This window comes from Natrix helvetica (assembly GCF_964273705.1).
Source record: "Natrix helvetica genome assembly, chromosome: 2".
In the NCBI taxonomy this organism is placed as follows: Eukaryota; Metazoa; Chordata; class Lepidosauria; order Squamata; family Natricidae; genus Natrix; species Natrix helvetica.
Genome location: NC_138552.1, coordinates 198,370,302 through 198,389,015, shown reverse-complemented (window position 1 = coordinate 198,389,015; position 18,714 = coordinate 198,370,302). Strand labels below are relative to the sequence as shown.

At 40.7% G+C, this 18,714-nt stretch overlaps 1 protein-coding gene across 1 annotated transcript; it reads left to right on the top strand.

Moving 5' to 3' along the window:
• The first annotated feature begins 1,598 nt into the window (after positions 1 to 1,598).
• TAAR1 (trace amine associated receptor 1) lies at positions 1,599 to 18,639 on the top strand. The gene is made up of 2 exons (XM_081940818.1): positions 1,599 to 1,718; positions 17,351 to 18,639. Exon 2 carries the CDS (start codon positions 17,463 to 17,465, stop codon positions 18,501 to 18,503), a length of 1,041 nt encoding a protein of 346 aa, XP_081796944.1. The 5' UTR covers positions 1,599 to 1,718; positions 17,351 to 17,462; the 3' UTR covers positions 18,504 to 18,639.
• Positions 18,640 to 18,714: the final 75 nt, after the last annotated feature.

Genomic DNA, 18,714 nt, shown 5'->3' with positions numbered 1-18,714 from the left:
GACAAATCAAAGCAAATTCAAAAAAAATATTGGCATTGCAAAAGGTAATTAACTCTGTATTAACCTGAAAAGATGTTCACGTTCAGAATAAAATATAATGGCAACTGATTGCTTTTGATATTGCGATTCAATGTACTCTTGCACGTGTGTACCTATTGTTAAGTGTAAGAGAGCTTATTTCTGAGTAGCACATTAATGATTGTATTAAACAGCTTGCTACACAAGTGGGCATCTCATTGCAATGGGACTTGCCTTCCTACAACAATGGTTTTCTTCCACACCCATCTCCAGATTCAAAGGAATCCGTTCTACAGATTGATACTATACTATTGGTTGACTGAAATTGCTGGGTACATATTTCTGTTTGTAGAATTGAATCATACAACTACTCAATTCTACAGCACTGTATGAAAAGAGACAAGCTGGTTATATGTAAATCCCTGTCCACAAGCTGTTTTTAAAATGGCTATTTTTGGAAACATCGGTGCAGTGTTGAGCAAAACCATTGTCCGATTTACCAATGAAACACTAACTACTGTATTATTCCGTTTATAAGATGCTCCAGACCATAAGATGCTCCAAGCTTTTGGGGAAGAAAACAAGAAAAAAAAATCTGCCTCTTTTTTCCAGCATCCATCGGTATTCATCTGGCTAGCGTCCTTGCAGCAAACAGCAAACAGCCTGGTCAGCTTCAGCAGCCTAATTTAGCATGAGCAGCTGATTGGTGGTTGGATCAGCCTTCAGGGATACCACCAATCAGCTATTCCAGGCTGCGGGGATAGCCACTGCCCATCACCACCGCCACCTATTGCCGCCACCACACATCCCATTTTCGGCTTCTGCACACCCTGTTTTCGGCTTCTGTGAGTCCTGTTTTTGGCCCATTTCAGGCAGGGATTGGCTGCACCGCCGCCTATTGGGGCATGCGTAGGCCGAAAATGGGACACATGGAGGCCAAAAACAGCCAAAGAGTGGGGGCCAGTGGGTATGCGAGACATTTCCACCCACTTTTTGGGGGGGGAGGGGAGTATCTTACAGTGTCTTACAGTGCAAAATAAACAGTAAATATTAAGAATTGTAAGCCCTAATGATAAATGGAAGGACGAAGATTAAATTCTGTGGATATGCAATAGTGATTTAAGAGTTATGTTAGTGTGTAATATTATCATCAATATGCTTGAAATTCTTCTGTAATTTTGCAGTCCAGCGGCAAACTCAAATAAATCATTCGGCACATTTTCATTGTGATTCGTTTTAATCAGGAACAATCAACTGTCTGAAAGTTATTAAATAAGTAACTTTCAATATTAAATTAGATTTCAATATTTAAACTTTTCATACACAGCATGAGAAATGTGCTTTCAGGTATAAGATATGCAAATTTAGTGGTAATAACTGCCTACCTTTGGCATATTTATATTCATGGTCTTGCTACACATTTGATTTATTTTTATTCTAAAAATCCATTAACGTCCTCTACACTGCAAGCAAACTTGCGCCTGGAAAGATTTATCATCAGCTTATCTTGTCTGAATACTTAATACTGACGTCATCATGTTAGTTAAGACTTTGCAGGCTACAAATGAAATTCAGACTTGGTTGGGCTCGGCTTCAGTTAATTGAGGTTGAATGGCTGATAAGTGATATTTTGGGCTATTTTTAATGGATTGGCATTCAAGAAAGATCTTGTCTTAGCTAATGAGAATTGTTTTCTGGAGGTAAGATTTATTTCTAATCTGGGGATTTGGATGGGACAAAAATGTTAAACAAAAAAGTTTGCTTATTGGCAGCACAGTGACAGAGCTGAATGGACTAGTATTATTTTTTTATTTTAAAGCTATTAAAACATATCTAAGGTAGCCAAAGAAGTTTGAATAAGGCTACAATTATAAAACTCTGAAAAGTGTAATTAAACTCTTGCATGAGGAAGTGGTTTATAGCCTGCTCCGAATAAAATGAGTTTAAATTTAAGAGATTTATAAATATTCTATTTTCAATCTATTTAGGAATAACATTTATAATATTCTTGTGTGTGTGTGTGTGTGTGTTTGTTTGTGTGTGTTTGAATTTATCTTGACTGATAGACAAGGAGTGATAGAGACTAGGTCAAAATCACCTAGCTGACTTCATGCCTAATGCAGAACTGGATCTCACACTCTTGTTGGTTTCTAATCTGATGTCTTTAATGTTTTATTTGTGGGAGTGAAGATGGAATATAAATTATTTTAATATTTATTAAAATGTTAAATCAGAAATTGTTACTCTAACTTTTATTGCTAAGTTAAAATGATGTAATATTGATATGAATATAGATATATAATTTATATAAAGATATATAATTTGCCATGTTGGATAGCACACAAAATATTTGTGGGAGGTGGGGAATATGCTAGATACATTGTTGGAATCCACTATTGTACAAAAAATTTCAATCCTTTCCTTTTATTTCCCTTCAATGTTAACTGATTTCTATGTAGCTCATTTCCAATTATCTGTGATTATTTAAGCATTTTGTTCGTTCGTTCATTTATTTTTTTAAAACAATGTTGCATTATTCATCTCTTGTGGGATTGGTCTTTCTTTCCATAAAGGAGGAAGAAGGAACTGATTTTCCTAACCATGAAACCAGTGATGGGTTTCAAAATTTTTTAGAACCTCTTCTGTAGGTGTGGCCTGCTTTGTGGGAGTGGCTTGTCAGCCATGTGACTAAGTGGGAGTGGCTTGGCAGCCATGTGACTGGGTGGGCATGGCCAACTTGTAAAATGTGGTGAAACTCACTTAACAACGCTCTTGCTTAGCAACCAAAATGTTGGCTCAGAAACTCTGGCATTTGAAGCACGCAAGTCTTAAAGCTGTAAAGTTACAAGACCCTTGCATCCCTAACCCTTTAGCAAAAAAAATCCCAGGGGTGTTCAAACTTGATAGCTTTAAGACTTGTGGACTTCAATTCCCAAAATTCCTCCTCCAGTCATGTTGGCTCTGGAACTCTGGCATTGAAGTGTGCAAGTCTTAAAGCTGCCAAGTTACAAGACCCCTTCACCCCTAATCCTTTAGAAAAAAAACCCCAGGAGTATTCAAACTTGACAGCTTTAAGACTTTACAGTTTAGCGATTAGTGAGCCAGCCAATCAGTGAGCGGTGGGCGGGGCAAGCATGGTGCGGACGGGCGGGGGGAGGGAGCTGGAACCATTTCTAAACAGCACAGTAGATTTGTGGAACCTCTTCTATAGAAGAGGTTAGAACTGGCAGTAACCCACCCTTGCATGAAACTCAAACTACAGGATTAGAAATGTTTATTGAATTTATTTTGTTATTTTTCTTCCCCACCCTTTTGTTTTCCAATAATGCACACAAGCTTTACAAACCCCATCTCTTTCCTGTGCCAACGTTAATATAAATGAGCATACTTTGATGGATATGCAGTGTATCGACATTTAAAGATTGCAGTGCTGTTGTTCTGTATAAATAAGAGAGGCAACTGCTTTGTTACATTTCATCAGTCCATCCCACGTAGTTCAAGACAATGTTCATATATTTATTGATTAGAACATTTATAAACTATCGATTCCACATGGAATTCTGACAATCTTTTTTGGACTTCAAACCTGATTAGCAAGAACTTGTATCTGTGCCAGGAAATTAGAGCATGTTGTTAAAAATAAAAACAAACGATAAAACTGTCACCATGGGGGATCAGTTAATTTTTAAAAATTCATCGCAGCCCCCAAAATTGCAAAATCTATTAAAACCCCAATAAGAAAAGCAGGCATACTTTTGCACAACTTACAACTATTTGTTTAGTTGTGCACAACTTACAACTATTTGTTTAGTGACTGTTTGAATTAATGATGGCACTGAAAACAGTGATTTACAAGCACTGATGCACCGTGTCTGTTATTATGACGGTTTTATTTAACAGCTATTCGAGAATAAAAGCTAGGAAATGATTATATAATTCTGCTGGGGGCAAAAATGACTAACCATCAGGCTCAATTTCGTGTGAACATTAGAAATGAAAAGATTTTTTTTAAAAAAAACCAGTTTGCAGGATCTGTTTTAAAACCTCAGTCATATCCTAGAGGCTGAAGGATTCTTTTTTTTAAAAAAAGTGAAAGATTGTCATTTCTGTAGAGAGAGTAATTAGTAGTGCTCATCAATCGCTTTTCATAATTTGTGTAATGTACAAACACAGTGCATGTTAAACAAACATCTAATATTCCATATTAACTGATCCAGCCTGTTGATTTGCCCTGTTTACTCAATAGCGCAAGCCACATTGGACCATTCGGGATCACTCTCTGTACATACCATCCATTTTGAAAGGAAACACAAAAGGGATATATTTTCTTCCCTCTGCAATGCTTGCACAAGGTGGATGACATGTGGCTCCTTTTGTTCATAATGTACCTATAACGTTTAATTAAACACAAGTTAAGATTTGCCTTTCTGATAGCAAGAAAAGATTTTGCCTGACTCTCACTTCCTGTTACCAATTGTTTTCTAGTCACATTTACCATCAATGTGCTTGGTTACTGGAGGCCTTAAAAATAAAATAAATATGACATGTAATAGTGTATATCCGCGATGGTGAACCTATGACATGCGTGCCACAGGCTGTGGGCATGCACTCCCCCCCCCCACGCACCGATTTTGGTTCCAGGAGGCTTCAGCAAGGCCTGCTAGGCCCAAAATTGGGTACGGTGGGAGGTCGCATGAAAATGTGTAAAGGGGGTGGGGGGGACCTGTGTGCATACGCAGGGGGGAGGGCACACAGGGGTGTCACATGCATTGCATTATGGATGGGCACACACACACACGCTGTCACAGGCACTTTCAGTGCGCGAGGTCAAAAGGATTAGCCATCACTGGTGTCTATGCTTCGGAAGTGTGTTTTCCCTTTCCTGTCAGTGCAGCAGGGAAGACATGAATTATTTTATCTTTGGAAGAAATCTTGTGAAAGAAAGGAAGGCAAGGTCAGAAAAAAGGAACTACAGTGGGTGTAATGGGGGAAGGAGGGAGCATCCTTTGAACCCAGAAAGTGGGAAGATGATACTTCTAGCTAGCTAGCTGGAAGTTCTACACTATTTTCCTACTGTTATATAGAGACCCAAAGCAAGCTATCAAGCTTAGAAAGCAGCCAGAGTCTACAAAAATAAATAAATGCAAAATGGACAAATGACACCAGATAACATTGTTCCTAAAACTATCTAAGAGTTATGTCCCCTATATTTCTTGGACACAATTGGCATACAAGAGCCTGCAGATGTAATGGAAAGTATGAACTACCTTGAGAGAAAGGGGGAGAAGAGATGCTGTCTAGGAAACAACCAGACAAGAGTGACAGGAGCCCACTTAATGGTGAGAAAAACAGATTTAGGAAGGACTCACCCAAATGGACCAAAAGTTAAGAGAAGAGCAACAAAGTTGATTAGAGGATTGGAGGCTAAAACATATGAAGAACGGTTGCAGGAACTGGGTATGTTTAGCTTAATGAAAAGAAATACTAGGGGAGACATGATAGCAGTGTTCCAATATCTCAGGGGTTGCCATAAAGAAGATGGAGTCAAGTTATTCTCCAAAGCATTTAAAGGTAGGACAAGAAGCAACAGATAGAGAGTATTCCTGACAGTTAGAACAAGTGGAATGACTTGCATTTGTGGGTGTTACAGCACTGGAGGTTTTTGAGAAGAGATTAGACAACCATTTGTCTGAAATTATATAGGGCCGGGATGGTGAACCTATGGCACGCGTGCTGCAAGTGGCATGCAGAGCCATTTATCAGGGCACACGAGGCATTGCCCTGTCAGCTGGCCAACACGCATGCGTGTGCTGGCCAGCTGAGTTCAGCCTTTTTTAAAGCCATTTTTCACCCTCTACAGGCTCCAGAGGCTTTATAGGAGCCTAGGGAGAGTGAAAATAGCCCCCTGGCCCTACCGGAGGCCCTCCGACGCTTCAGGAGCTTCCCTGAAGCCTCCGGAGCGCAAAAAAATGGCCCTATGGGCAAACTGGAAGTTTGAGAATGGACTTCCGGTTTGTTCGTAGGGCCATTTTTAATCCTCCGGAGCCTTCAGGGAAGCCTCCTGAAGGTCCCTGAAGGCTCCGGAGGGCTTAATTTGGCTCTACAAGCAAACCAGAAGTCTGTTCCTGAACTTCCGGTTTGCCCATAGGGCCAGTTTTTTGCGCTCCGGAGGCTTCGGGAAAGCTTCAGGAGGGCCTCCGGGGGGTGGGGGAGGCTGTTTCTGCTCTCCCAAGGCTCCTATAAAGCCTCTGGAGCCTGGGGAGGGCGAAAAAAGCATGCAAAAATGGGGGGGCTGTCATGTGGGCATGCGTGCTGGGGGGTCGCACATTGCATTATGGGTGTGGCACGCCCCGTGCACGACCTCCCTGCGCTTCCCCAGCTTATGGTACGAGAGCCAAAAAAGGTTCGCCATCGCTGATATAGGGTCTCCAGCCAGAGCACGGGGTTGGACTAGAAGACCTCAAAGGTCCCTTCCAACTCTGTTATTCTGTTAAAAGCAGAGGCTGCACTCCCATTTGTGGTACTAGCTGACTTACAGATATCTGATGACCTAACGTACTATGCAAAACCAAATATTTGTCACTTACCAATTCATGGCTTACTATGGTGTGTAAACTCAACAACGTTTACTGCTTGTGAAGGCAAGAACTTTCTGAGTTGCTCTTGCTGAAAGCATGCTATTGTGGTTTATTATGACCATACAGATTTGTCTAAATTTGGCTGGCTTCCTTGCCACCTTCTCTGCCACTTGTAGACAAAGATATTATAAAGCCCCTTTAATCTTGTGGCCTGCCAACTTCTTAAGTGGGTAGTTGGATGAAACTTTTTTTCCTTATCCTTTTGCCTTATGATTTACTGCCAACCATAGATGAAGAATTTTTTTTAAAAAAAATGTTTAAACTAGTTTGTTTCTTTGCTACCATGTGCACCACTTATACTGCAGTCAAAGTAGTGCAAGCTTCTATTTAAGCTCTTGTATCACCCAGCTAAAAGGGAGAAAAAAGGTTAAACATTCACAGATGAAAGTTAGATAGAGAACGACAGGGATTAATTCCTCCTTTAGTTTACCAAATCCTGAGAAAATAATTCTTTTAAAAATATCTAGAATTAAACATTTCTGAATTTTGGCAGCACAGCAAACCACCAAATGAACTATGGAAAGTTCAGGATTAATGTAAATATTCAGATGGAGGCTGAAAAGCCTTGCTAATCTTAAAAAGGGGAAAGTAGCAATATAGCAGCGAGATATGCTTTAGCTGAGGACATCAGCGAGCAATGAAGTCTAAACTGGTCCTGTCCTCAAGCTAACCTTCTCCAGACTGCCTCATCTGTAGAAAAGCAAGGTTCACGGAGAAAGCCCATCCTCTTTGGACTTCTCAACTCACAGATTCCTGCTCTTCCTTACAATTAGTATCTCTAGTCTTCCTACAGATCCACTCTCATCTCTAAAATATGGAAAAAGAAGGTCTAATTCCTTCCATTATAGCCGTGCAACTGTAGATGAGATTTGCAATGTATCAGCCTATCTCCTATGAGACATTCCTTGAAGAAGAACAAGCTCCAGAATTGGGTAATGATGCCCCTATAAAATGGATAATTTAAATAGCAAGTAGTTAAATTGAAACAAGTACATTCTCAGATTATATGTATACAGGTAGACCTCAACTTGAAACAGTTCATTTAGTGACTGTTCAAAGTTACAGCGGCACTGTAAAAAGTGACTTATAACCATTTTCATACACTACATTGCCAAAAGTATTCACTCACAACTGGTTCTAATTATTTCTAATTATGGGTGAGCAAATACTTTTGGCAATATAGTGTACTTTCAGAGTTTGTAGCATCCCTATGATCATTGGTCAAAATTCAGATGCTTGGCAATTGATTCATACTTATGACCGTTGCAGTATCCCCAAGGGCATGTGATCATCTTTTGCAACCTTCTGACAAGCAAAATCAATGGGAAAGCCATATTCACTTAACAACCGTGTTACTAAATTATCAACTGCAATGATTCAGTTAACAACCGTGGCAAGAAAGGCCATAGAATGCAGCAAAACTCACTTAACAAATGTCTCTCTGAGCAACAGAAATTATGGGCTCAATTGTGGTCGTAAGTTGAGGACTACCTGTACAAGCCATGTTGTGACAATAACGAACGAGCAGTTTGTTAACAATTGTTAACAACCAATTTCATTGTATTTAAGTACAATGACAATAAAGATTATACTTAACAGTTCAAAATTTACAATGAGCCCCGCATGGGTGCTTTACAGTTCATAAAACATTGTAAAACGTGGTGCCAGCTCCCTCTGGTCACCTAACCACATTTTAGGTGCTTGGCAACCACGTCATATCAATGTCTCAATTTACAACCATAATAACTTATGACCACAAATCCAATCCCAACTGCAGTCATAATTAGAGGACTACCTGTACTAAGAAAGGAATGAGTATGGTGATCACATTCCAATTTCTGAAATGATTGGCTTTTTTTTTAGCCCTCCTTCATAAGGTAGATACAATTCCTAAAACACATGGAGAGTTAAGGGAAAGGCTTCTTCTACAAATCCCAATAGTAAGGTGGTAATTCTAGATAAGACTTAGGTGAGCAAGGCAAATTTCCAAGTAAAGCAGTCCAAAATCAAGGGGAACAATTACAATGCCAGTGCAAGGAAGAGATGAGATCATGGTGAGTCAATAAACCAGGATCATAAATAACTTGATTGAAAGTAGCACAATAGACAAGAGACCCTTTTTTCCTATAACAACTTAATACTTAATGCTCTGTTTGCTAAGCATGCGCAACTGTGGTCAAACCTTGCTGTTGACTTCAGTATCTTGATGATAGTTCATGAATTGTGCACTTCAGCAAGGTGCATTAATCTCAAGAGGAATAGCTGGGGTGGGGGGATGACTGCCTGGAGCAGCCTGAGTTGCAATTGAGTCAGACCCCGAGGGCCATGACAGATGGCCTTCAAACCCTGAAAGCACAGTTACTCCTTTTTCTCAGCTATGCCCAAGAGGAGGTCTAAGAAATAACTTGGTGGTTGCTGCAATGTGGCCAAAGCCTTTCTATGTGCATGCAACATATAACCACAGTTCCATAACTGTCATTGTGCCTTTTTTAATCACCTGCTACTTTTTAGTCTACAAATACCGTGTATCCCCCAAAAATAAGACACTGTCCTATTGATTTTTCTTTTTGCCTCCAAAAGGCCTCTGCAGCTGAGAAACAAACTCTGGATTGAAGTGCGCGGCACCCCTGGGCTCCATTTTGCCGTCAAAGGGCTTCCTACCCCCCATAGCTTGATTTTTACCTGTGCATCTCACCCCACCTCATGCAACTAGGTGCAACAGAGTGGGTGGAGTCTAAACTAGGGCTTATTTTGGGTGCACATATGAAAAATCAAGCTGTCTTATTTTTGGGATAGGTGTTATTTTTGGGGGGGAACACAGTAGTACATCTATATGCTTACACATTTGTCATTCTCACCAATAAAATAATTTCTGGGAGAAAAGGTGAATAGAAACTGAGAAAATATGGAATAGTTATTTCAGATCTCTTCAGCTCTTTGATTAACTGATCACCTTAGTGTCAGTTTCACCCAGATGACTCCTTCGTTTACTTAAAATGGCTCCATTTTTGTAATTGCAGTGATGATTAGTACATGTCACCATACTTCCATACTACGCCATACTTTATTAGTATTCTCCAGAACATACATCTTTATGCCTTATTAATTCACGCTGCTTTTATTTCTCAAATACTTCTGCATTCCATATTCATATGACTAGGTTGTTCAGGTTGGCAAAGCTAGAGGTCATGCCAGCTATAAGCAACCATTCAAAACAGAGACTGAAAGAAGGGATTTAAAACATGCAGACAAATAAATAAGGGATACCAAAATGTTGCAATGGTTATAGCTTTCCACTATGTCATCAATTAGCTTCTAAATAACTGAGTATTTACTTTATAAATATTAAAAATCGCTCAGATGTTCTAAGCTGAGAAGGACTATCAAGAACTATGATCAACAAAGTTTAAATAATTGAGTTTATTGCCAATTATAATAAATTCAATCCACATAATGAAAAGTCTGTTTGGATTTAAATATTCTGTAAAACTGAAATACAGGCTGCATGTGTAAAGAAATTCAGTCCAGTGCAAGTCCATGAATGAAGTTGCAGTTTGGGAATGTTATCCAGTTTGAGTTGAATTTTATATCAGATTTAATTTTCAAGTACAGTTATTCTAGATATTATGCCACCCAAATCTGCCTGTCATTGTCCCTTCCCCTCTGTGGCTAGTTATTGCCCTAAGCAACAATTTTATCCTAGGCTGCCTTGTTGCTATGTTCTTTGCTTGTCAGTGGTTGCTGTTTTAATAATATTGAAGCTGATGGCCCATTAAGTCAATGAATCATGTTCAACCCTAGTCTTACGTGCTTCATGAACCCTTACGTCTCCCAGGGTTTCTGTCCAGGTTGGCCAAGCATGTTCTCCTAACTTTCATATCTCCTGCTCACAGCACAGCAAAGCTTTCCTTCCCTGTCCTTTTAAAAGATCATATTTAAATTGCAAAGTAGGAATAGTGCTACTTTGTTTCTGTGAAACTGACCTATCAGTTTATTTCCTTACCACAAATTTCCATGGACCTACAGAGGAAAGTAGGAATGAAATAACAACCTGTTCCCTATTGATTTGATTCATCAGAGTAATGAAGGTGTTTGTTGTGGCCCGCCAGCTGCCAGCAGAGCTGGCGGCAGACTCAGACAATGAGGAGATTGGGGAGGAACTTGGGCCATTTCTGGAGTCTGAGGAAGGCTCTGATGAATGATCTGCATTGGATGCAGAGATATTGCCAGGGTTGTCCAACATTTCCCAGCCACCGGAGAGGCAGCTGCCTTTGGAGGCTGATATGAGTGAGGAGAAAAAACAGCAGGGGCCTGTTCCAGATGCACATATGTGCAAAGCAGTTAGGAGAGGTGAACAACGGAGGACAAGGAGTCAACTCTGAAGCAAAGCACATGTGGACGCTGAATGGCCCTTCCCTGGCTGGAGAATAAATAGAAGGAAAGAGGGGTGGTTGTCATAGGAGACAACAGTTCATATTTCTGAAGATTAAACTGATTGTGATTCATGCCACAAAGACTGCTTGCCAGAACTTAATTTGCAGCCTTTCGGCTGGGAGCTCACGCCCTTGAAATCATCACAAGGAACCGATAAGATCTGTTACTTAAGTTAACTCCTTGAAAGACTATTGACTGGACTTTTCGGTGGGTGAATGCAATTAATTCACAAGAGGTAAATAAGGAGGGTTTTTTTCATGACAAGAGTCTGTTTCTTGCTTCTGCTAAGGCTGGGTCAGAACAAGAAGAAAAGAAGAAAAGAAAGGCTCCTTGTTATAGAACATGGGAAGGGGATATGAAAGTATCCATAAATGCAAATATCTGGGGAATAAAAGGAAAGGCATAGGGACTAGTGAGAAAGGAAAACCAATTCCTAAAAAAAGAAAAAAGCAGTTCAGGTAGGAACCATCCTTGCATGGATGAGAAAGACAAGAAGCAGGGAAAGAGGGATCAAGTCTAGACTATGGGCTGAGCAGAAACTTGCAATCCAGACTGATTTTCTGAAGTAGGCTTAAGTAATAGTTGGGAGCAGAGAGTAATATGAACATTTTTTCCTTTTGCATTTACAAAAAAGGCTTGAGGAATTCTATGCAATGGAATAAGAAAGAAAAGAAAGGGAAAGAAATCAAACCTTATGGTTATATTTGAATGAACTAAGGATTTAGATTGTTAGAAGTAAAACAAAGTTAAAGTTGATTTATTTGATCAAGGTTAAAACAAGAAATTATGGCCATCCTTTAAGGACCCTCCACTGACATCAGAACTGAAAAGATGATTTTAATGGATTTTTTTTAATGGATAAGAGATGGGGTTTGGGATGAAGAGATAAATATCTGTAACATTACAAGTGGTTGAAGAATCACCAATTGGTTTATATTTGCTATGATGAAAGTTAGAAGTAACTTCTTTATATAAGTCTTTTCTCTTATTTATTTTATTCATAGTTTTCCCAACAAATTACTATGCCCATTTCATTGGAAATCAGTCTTGGGAAATGAAGTGTCTTCAGCAAAATTGGATAGGTTCTCATTTGAAATCTTCAGAATTTTTAAATCCTTTTAAAATAACATCTCAATCAGTTATGAAATAACTTCACCAAAAAGGGACACTTATTCTATTCTATTAACATTTTGATACCTACCATCTTGATGTCAATTTCATTGAAGGCCACATCAGGGTGGTGTTTGACCTTGGGGGCTGGGGTGGGCATGGCCAGGGTGGGTATGGCCACCTCAACATCACTCGTGTTGGGGGCTCCTGTGGTGGCCGGAGTCCTCTGCCAGTGAAAATGGGCCCCTGAGCTCTGTTTTTGGCTGCAACAGCCTACTGCAGTGTTTCTCAAATAGTGGGGGGGCGCGAGGCTCCATAAAGGGGGGCGCGAAGGCTCCCTTTCCATCTGGGTGCAAACAAGGAGCCAGGAGCAACAGGCGGGGTCCCGCCACCAGGTTCAACAGTTTGCTTTCAAGTGGGCTCAGCCCGTGTGTAAATCTCCTCTTGCAACCCTCGCTTGCTCTGGGGATGAAGAGTAGCAGGCGGCTGCGAGGGGGTGCTCAACCCTCGCACGCCCTGAGCCGTTGGAGCTGCTTTCGGGCTTACCTGCCGCCTCTGGGCTAACTGGCGGCGAAAGCGGCAACGGCGGCGGCGGCGGCGGACTAGAGTTTCCGACGAGGTTGCCTGTCCGACCAGCCCCCGCTGGTTCCTGGCTGAGGGAGGAGCTGCCGCTCTGCCTTCTCCGAGCGGGATCCGCGCCCTGCAACTGGCCGCGGTGGGCAAGGGGAAGCGGGAGCAAAAGCTTTTGCTATCAAATCCAGAAACCATATTTTTTATGGGAAGTACGAGAATGAACTTCAATTTCATGATGATATCCCAAGGAACAGAAATAGCATTTTAAAAAGTCTTTTGAAAATCTCAAAGTTCCTTGTATCTGGTGGGTGTTATCCTTTATCTAAAAGGGTTCGAACTTTTAAAGATTTTTTTTCACTATTAAAGTTCATAACATGTCCTATTTATAGGAAACATTTGGACTGTATTTTTGTTTGATCCTGCTGATAGGACCCTACAAGGAAAGGATTATATCATATCATTGCAGTTGTAATTGGATTTGGAACAATAATTGTTATAGACAAATGATACTATTCACAGTCGCGCGGGGAGGGGGAAAATGTTTTCTTCTTCCTAGGGGGGGCATGACAGAAAATAATTGAGAAACACTGGCCTACTGCAACCCTCTGCCAGCAAAAATGGAACTTGGGAGTGCCGCCTGTGGCACTCAAGAGCTCCGTTTTTGGCTGTGATGGCTTCCTGCAACCCTCTTCCAGTGAAAATGGAGTTCAGGAGGGCTTCACACAGCCCACCCGAGCTCCATTTTTGCTGGCAAAGGCACCACTGGGCAATCCTTTGTTGTTTCCAGGGCAGCCCCACTAAGCACCCTGTAGGCCGGATCTGGCTCCTGGGCCTTGAGTTTGACACTCCTGCGCTAAACCAAACTGACTCTCTTCCTAGCCTTTGCTTCTACTAAAAAAAATGCAAACTTTTGCTTTTGTTAATAATGTTAGTGAAGGTTGCTTCTACTTGCATAAGATGAAACATTCAGTTATCAGCTCTGTCCTTCATTTGCTTAGCAATAATCTTCATTAGGTTACTAAAGAACACCAGTTCATCTCAATTTTATCCCTGCAAAATTAACTTAAATCTCAGTCTTCTCTAACAATTGACTGTTAGGTCTGGCAAGCCAGAATTGCGTGACTTATTCTATAAATAAGTCACCATCTTGTATTTAGCCAAGATAACTCCTTTACTCTCCTTTTAGGCTAAGTGAAAAGTCTCAAATACCATATGCCTGGGATCAAGAAAGGATAGGGCAAAGAAGAAATTTCCTGTGAGAACAATCACTTGCTGCCAGAAGTTGTGGGTGCTCCAACATGGGAGGTTTTTGAGAAAAGATTGGACAGCCACTTGTCCGAAATGGTATAGGGTCTTCTGCTTGAGCAGGGGGTTGGACTAGAAGACCTCTAAGGTCCCTTCCAACTCTGCTATTTTTATATTCTGATAGCAGCACCTTGGAGAATTCCAAGCAAGCAGTCTATTCTAACAAAAAAACAAAAACAAAAAAACAAACCTGGAGGCTGGTAATATTGTGTAATTCCTGCTATCCAATTTTTGAATATTGAGGTTTTTTCTAGAACATATAGCAATAGAAAGCACAATCATCCATTACTGGGCAAATGCTGTGGGGCAAAGAGGGATATGAGCCGAGATTGAGGAAAAGATGTTTATTCTAGCCTCAACTAGTATTTGATATGATTTGCATTTTCAATTTTGAATCCATTACAGTTCTGCCTAGTCATGGTGAACTAAGTGCCAATGTTCATTCTTGCTTTGGATTAAGTTTCCAATGTGGATCTTGCCTGACGTCCTTCTAGACAGCCATAAATAAAAAGAAAATCATAATAAATATACCAATTATCCTCTTCATTTATCTTGTTCCTCCTGTTCCAATCTATTTTTCTTCACTTTATATCTCTCCCCTTTACTTTGCAAAATGTACTCTGCAATTTTTGCCTTTTATTTTACTTCCTTTATTGCAACACAGCAACAGCACTTAGACTTATACACAGCTTCGCAGTGCTTCACAGCCCTCTCTAAGCAGTTTACAGAGTCCGCATAGAGGACCCGAACAATCTGGGTCCTCATTTTACCAACCTTGGAAGGATGGAAGACTGAGTCATCCTTGAGCCAGTGAGAATTGAACTGCTAGCAGTCAGCAGAATTAGCCTGCAATACTGTATTCTAACCTGGTTCCTTAATCGCAACAATCTGGCTCCTTAATAGCAACAATCCCATTTGCTGAAAAACACTGACCTTTCTGCTGCTCTCATCTATTTTACAAAGGCACCCTCCTATTTAGACTAAAGCTCTCAATGTTACCCGCACTGTGCTTCCATGGAGGGCACAGTATGTTTTAGTCCCAGGGTCAGGATTGCAGAAAGAATTCTCTATCAGCAAAATAGCATCCCCTCTCTGCATTATTTGTGTCCCAGGACACACATTTGCGCTATTTCCTAGAATAATTATTACATGGGACTCAGATCAAGTCTCATATTCTTGGAGTTTAAAGGATTCTGTGTATGCTTATGGGCATTCCTGACTAGGAATTTGATTGAACAGTGATTAATAAATTAAACAATATTCAAAACTATGAAAAGGATAATTGTTTAAAGGAAAAACATTACAAGGATGGTTAAAGCCTAGAACCGTGATGGTGAACCTATGGAACCTCTTTGTGGCCATGCGCACCAGCCAGCTGCTCTCGGCCAGCTTCTGGCATGTGCATGAATGCCGGACAACTGGTTCGGGGTGCATGCGCGTGACAGAACCTGGAAGAGCAGCTGGCCGCCTCGCGCATGTGCATCAACCAGCTGCTCTCTTCCGGGTTCTGGTGCTCTGGCGCATCCACACACTCCACTTTCAGCATTCAGTGGCGCAAAGGTTAACCATCACTGGCCTAGAGCATGGCTAGCTACATGATAGGGTCATAAGACTAATCAATGAATAAAGTAATACAGGCTAGCTATCCAGGTCTGATATCATATCCTGGTCTGATAAAATCCTTGGGTGTTAAATAAACTGGGCTCCTTACAGTGTATTAGAATATTTTTTGCATTATTATCATTCATAAGGGGAGGTATGCCATTCTTAGGGTTAATTTCACAGACTTTACTCGTCTGTGGTTTATTTCAACACAACATCCTGAATAAATAAAAATGGCTAGCTGTACGCAACACAACAAAATAGTGAAGAGAAAAGTATTACAGCAATGAACTCAGTGACATAAACTGAGTAATACCTTAGTAAGCCTTAATAAGACCATATCTAGAATACTACATCTAGTTTTGGTCACTACATAATAACAAGATGTTGAGATTCTAGAAAGAGTGCAAGATGATTAGGGGAATGCAAGTTAAAACATACAATGAATGGTTGCAGGAACTGGGCATGGCTAGTCTAGTGAAGAGAAGGACCAGAGGAGACATGATAGCAGTGTTCCAATATTTGCCATAGAAAGGAGGGGGTCAGGCTATTTTCCAAAGTACCTGAAGACCAGACAAGGAATAATGGATGGAAACTGAACAAGGAGAGATTCAATCTAGAAATAAGGAGAAATTTTCTGACAGTGAGAGCAATCAACCAATGGAACAGAAGATGCCTTCAGAAGTTGTGGGAGCTTCATCACTGGAAGCTTTCAAAAAGAAATTGGACTGCCAACTGTCAGAAATGGTGTAGGGACTCCTGCTTGAACTAGATGACCTACAAGGTCCCTTCCAACTCTGTTAATCTGTTAATCTAGCAGATTTATGAGATCAATGCCTTCCAGTAAAGCTGTTCCTTGCATTAGAATAAATCGGACAAAGCTATGTAAATTCTAAAACTATGAGGGTTGAGGGGGAGTAATGGGTTGCTCTTTTCCCTTTGAGAAGCCATATAACTATTTCACAGGCTTGCTTTCATGTCAGGTTCACAGCATATCAACTTGCTAAAATAAGATTACTATTAAAATAGGGAAATTAACAGTATAAAAATGCATTGCTTCCAGAGGAAAGAAAGATGGCGTTCATAAAGCTGCAATTGTCTCAAGACTCCTTATTTTACCATTTCATCTCCAAGTTATACAGGACCAGGCCATAAATCACTGAATGTGTCTGAGCAAAGATGTCCAGCACATCAAATTGCTTAAATCCATTGGGCTGACAAATGAGCAGGGGATTGGACTAGACGACGTCCAAGGTCCCTTCCAACTCTGTTACTGTTTACTGTTTACACAACAGAGGATGCTGGATCCCCTAGCGGGTTGTTATGCAGAACTGCAGGTCAGTGGTCAGGTTTTGGGGTAGCTTAGTTGAATAAACCTGGTTAGTCCTACAGTTTTGATGAAAAAGTTGAAGTGGAGTCAGCATATTGCCCCCAACAATCTGGGTTCTCATTTTACTCACCTTGGGAGGATGGAAGGTTGAGTCAACCTTGAGCCTGGTCAGATTCTATTTGCCAAACTGCTGGCAATCGGTGATCAGGAGAAGTAGCCTGCAGTACTGCACTGTAACCACTGTACCACCAAGGATTAATGTGCTTTAAAGTTGTGGGAGAATCATTTTATCTTAACTCTAGATATTCATATTGTGCTTCCTATCTATCCTTCTTGACAGATGATGCTCCTCTGCAGGATGACACAAGACTAAGGAATTCTTAAGGTTCTTGCAACTCAAAGAAGATATCCATAAGATTGCATATGTGATATCCCCTAGGACTGCGCCTGAGATGGGCTTGCATGTACCTGAACCTTTTGAAAGGATGCAGTTGTGCTGTGAGTCCATCAATGGCTCCTGCATAAAGAACAGCTGGTCAACGAGCATCCGATTTTCCATGTACACCTTCATGCTGTGTGTGATCCTGGCTACTGTGGCTGGCAATCTGGCTGTTATCATCTCCGTATCACATTTCAAGAAGCTCCACACGCCTACAAATTTCCTTATACTCTCGATGGCCACGGTGGATTTCCTTCTCGGCTTCTGCGTCATGCCTTACAGCATGATAAGATCGGTTGAGAACTGCTGGTATTTTGGGGAGTTCTTCTGCAAAATCCACACCAGTGTGGATATCATGCTGAGCACTTCTTCCATTTTCCATCTTTCCTTTATCTCAATTGACCGTTACTATGCAGTCTGTGACCCGCTGCGGTACAAAACCAAGATAAACACTTCTGTCATATTAATCATGATTTTTATCAGTTGGATATTTCCTGCCTTGTTTGCTTTTGGACTGGTCTTTTTGCAACTCAACTTATTGGGGGCGGAAGAAATGTTCCACGAGTTTATTTATTGTGTGGGAGGATGCTTTGTCTTTTTCAACGAAACTTCGGGTGTGGTGGCCTCCATGTTTTCCTTCTACATCCCTGGGTTTGTCATGCTAGTTGTCTATGGGAAGATATACATAATAGCCCAACGGCAAGCCAGGTCCATTACAGCTGCTATGAGCCAAATACAGATAAGGTTTGAACTACAGCATCATATTTCCCACAACAGAGAACGAAAAGCTGCAAAAACATTAAGTGTAGTGGTTGGGGTTTTCCTCATATGCTGGTCGCCATTCTTCTTCTGCACGATATTGAGCCCATTTATGAATTATACAATCCCACCCATCGTTATTGATGCAATGGTTTGGTTTGGTTATTTGAATTCCACACTTAACCCAATTGTTTATGCGTACTTTTATTTATGGTTTCGAAGGGCCTTGAAGCTGATTTTATTGGGAAGGGTTTTTCAGCAGGACTCATCCAGAACTCAATTATTTTTGGACTAAACCATACTGAAAGGGAGACACAGATCCTCAGTAGTTCGCTCTCCTCAGAGGTGAGGGTTAAGGAGCAATTTAGTGTAACTTCGTACTCTCAACTGGTACTTGTAAGTTTAACAGAAATGGCTCATTAAAAAATGAAAATAACCAAATAATATGTGTAGATTACTTCTTTCCAGAAACAACATGGACTTTGGCATGCAGCTATGAAGGGAAG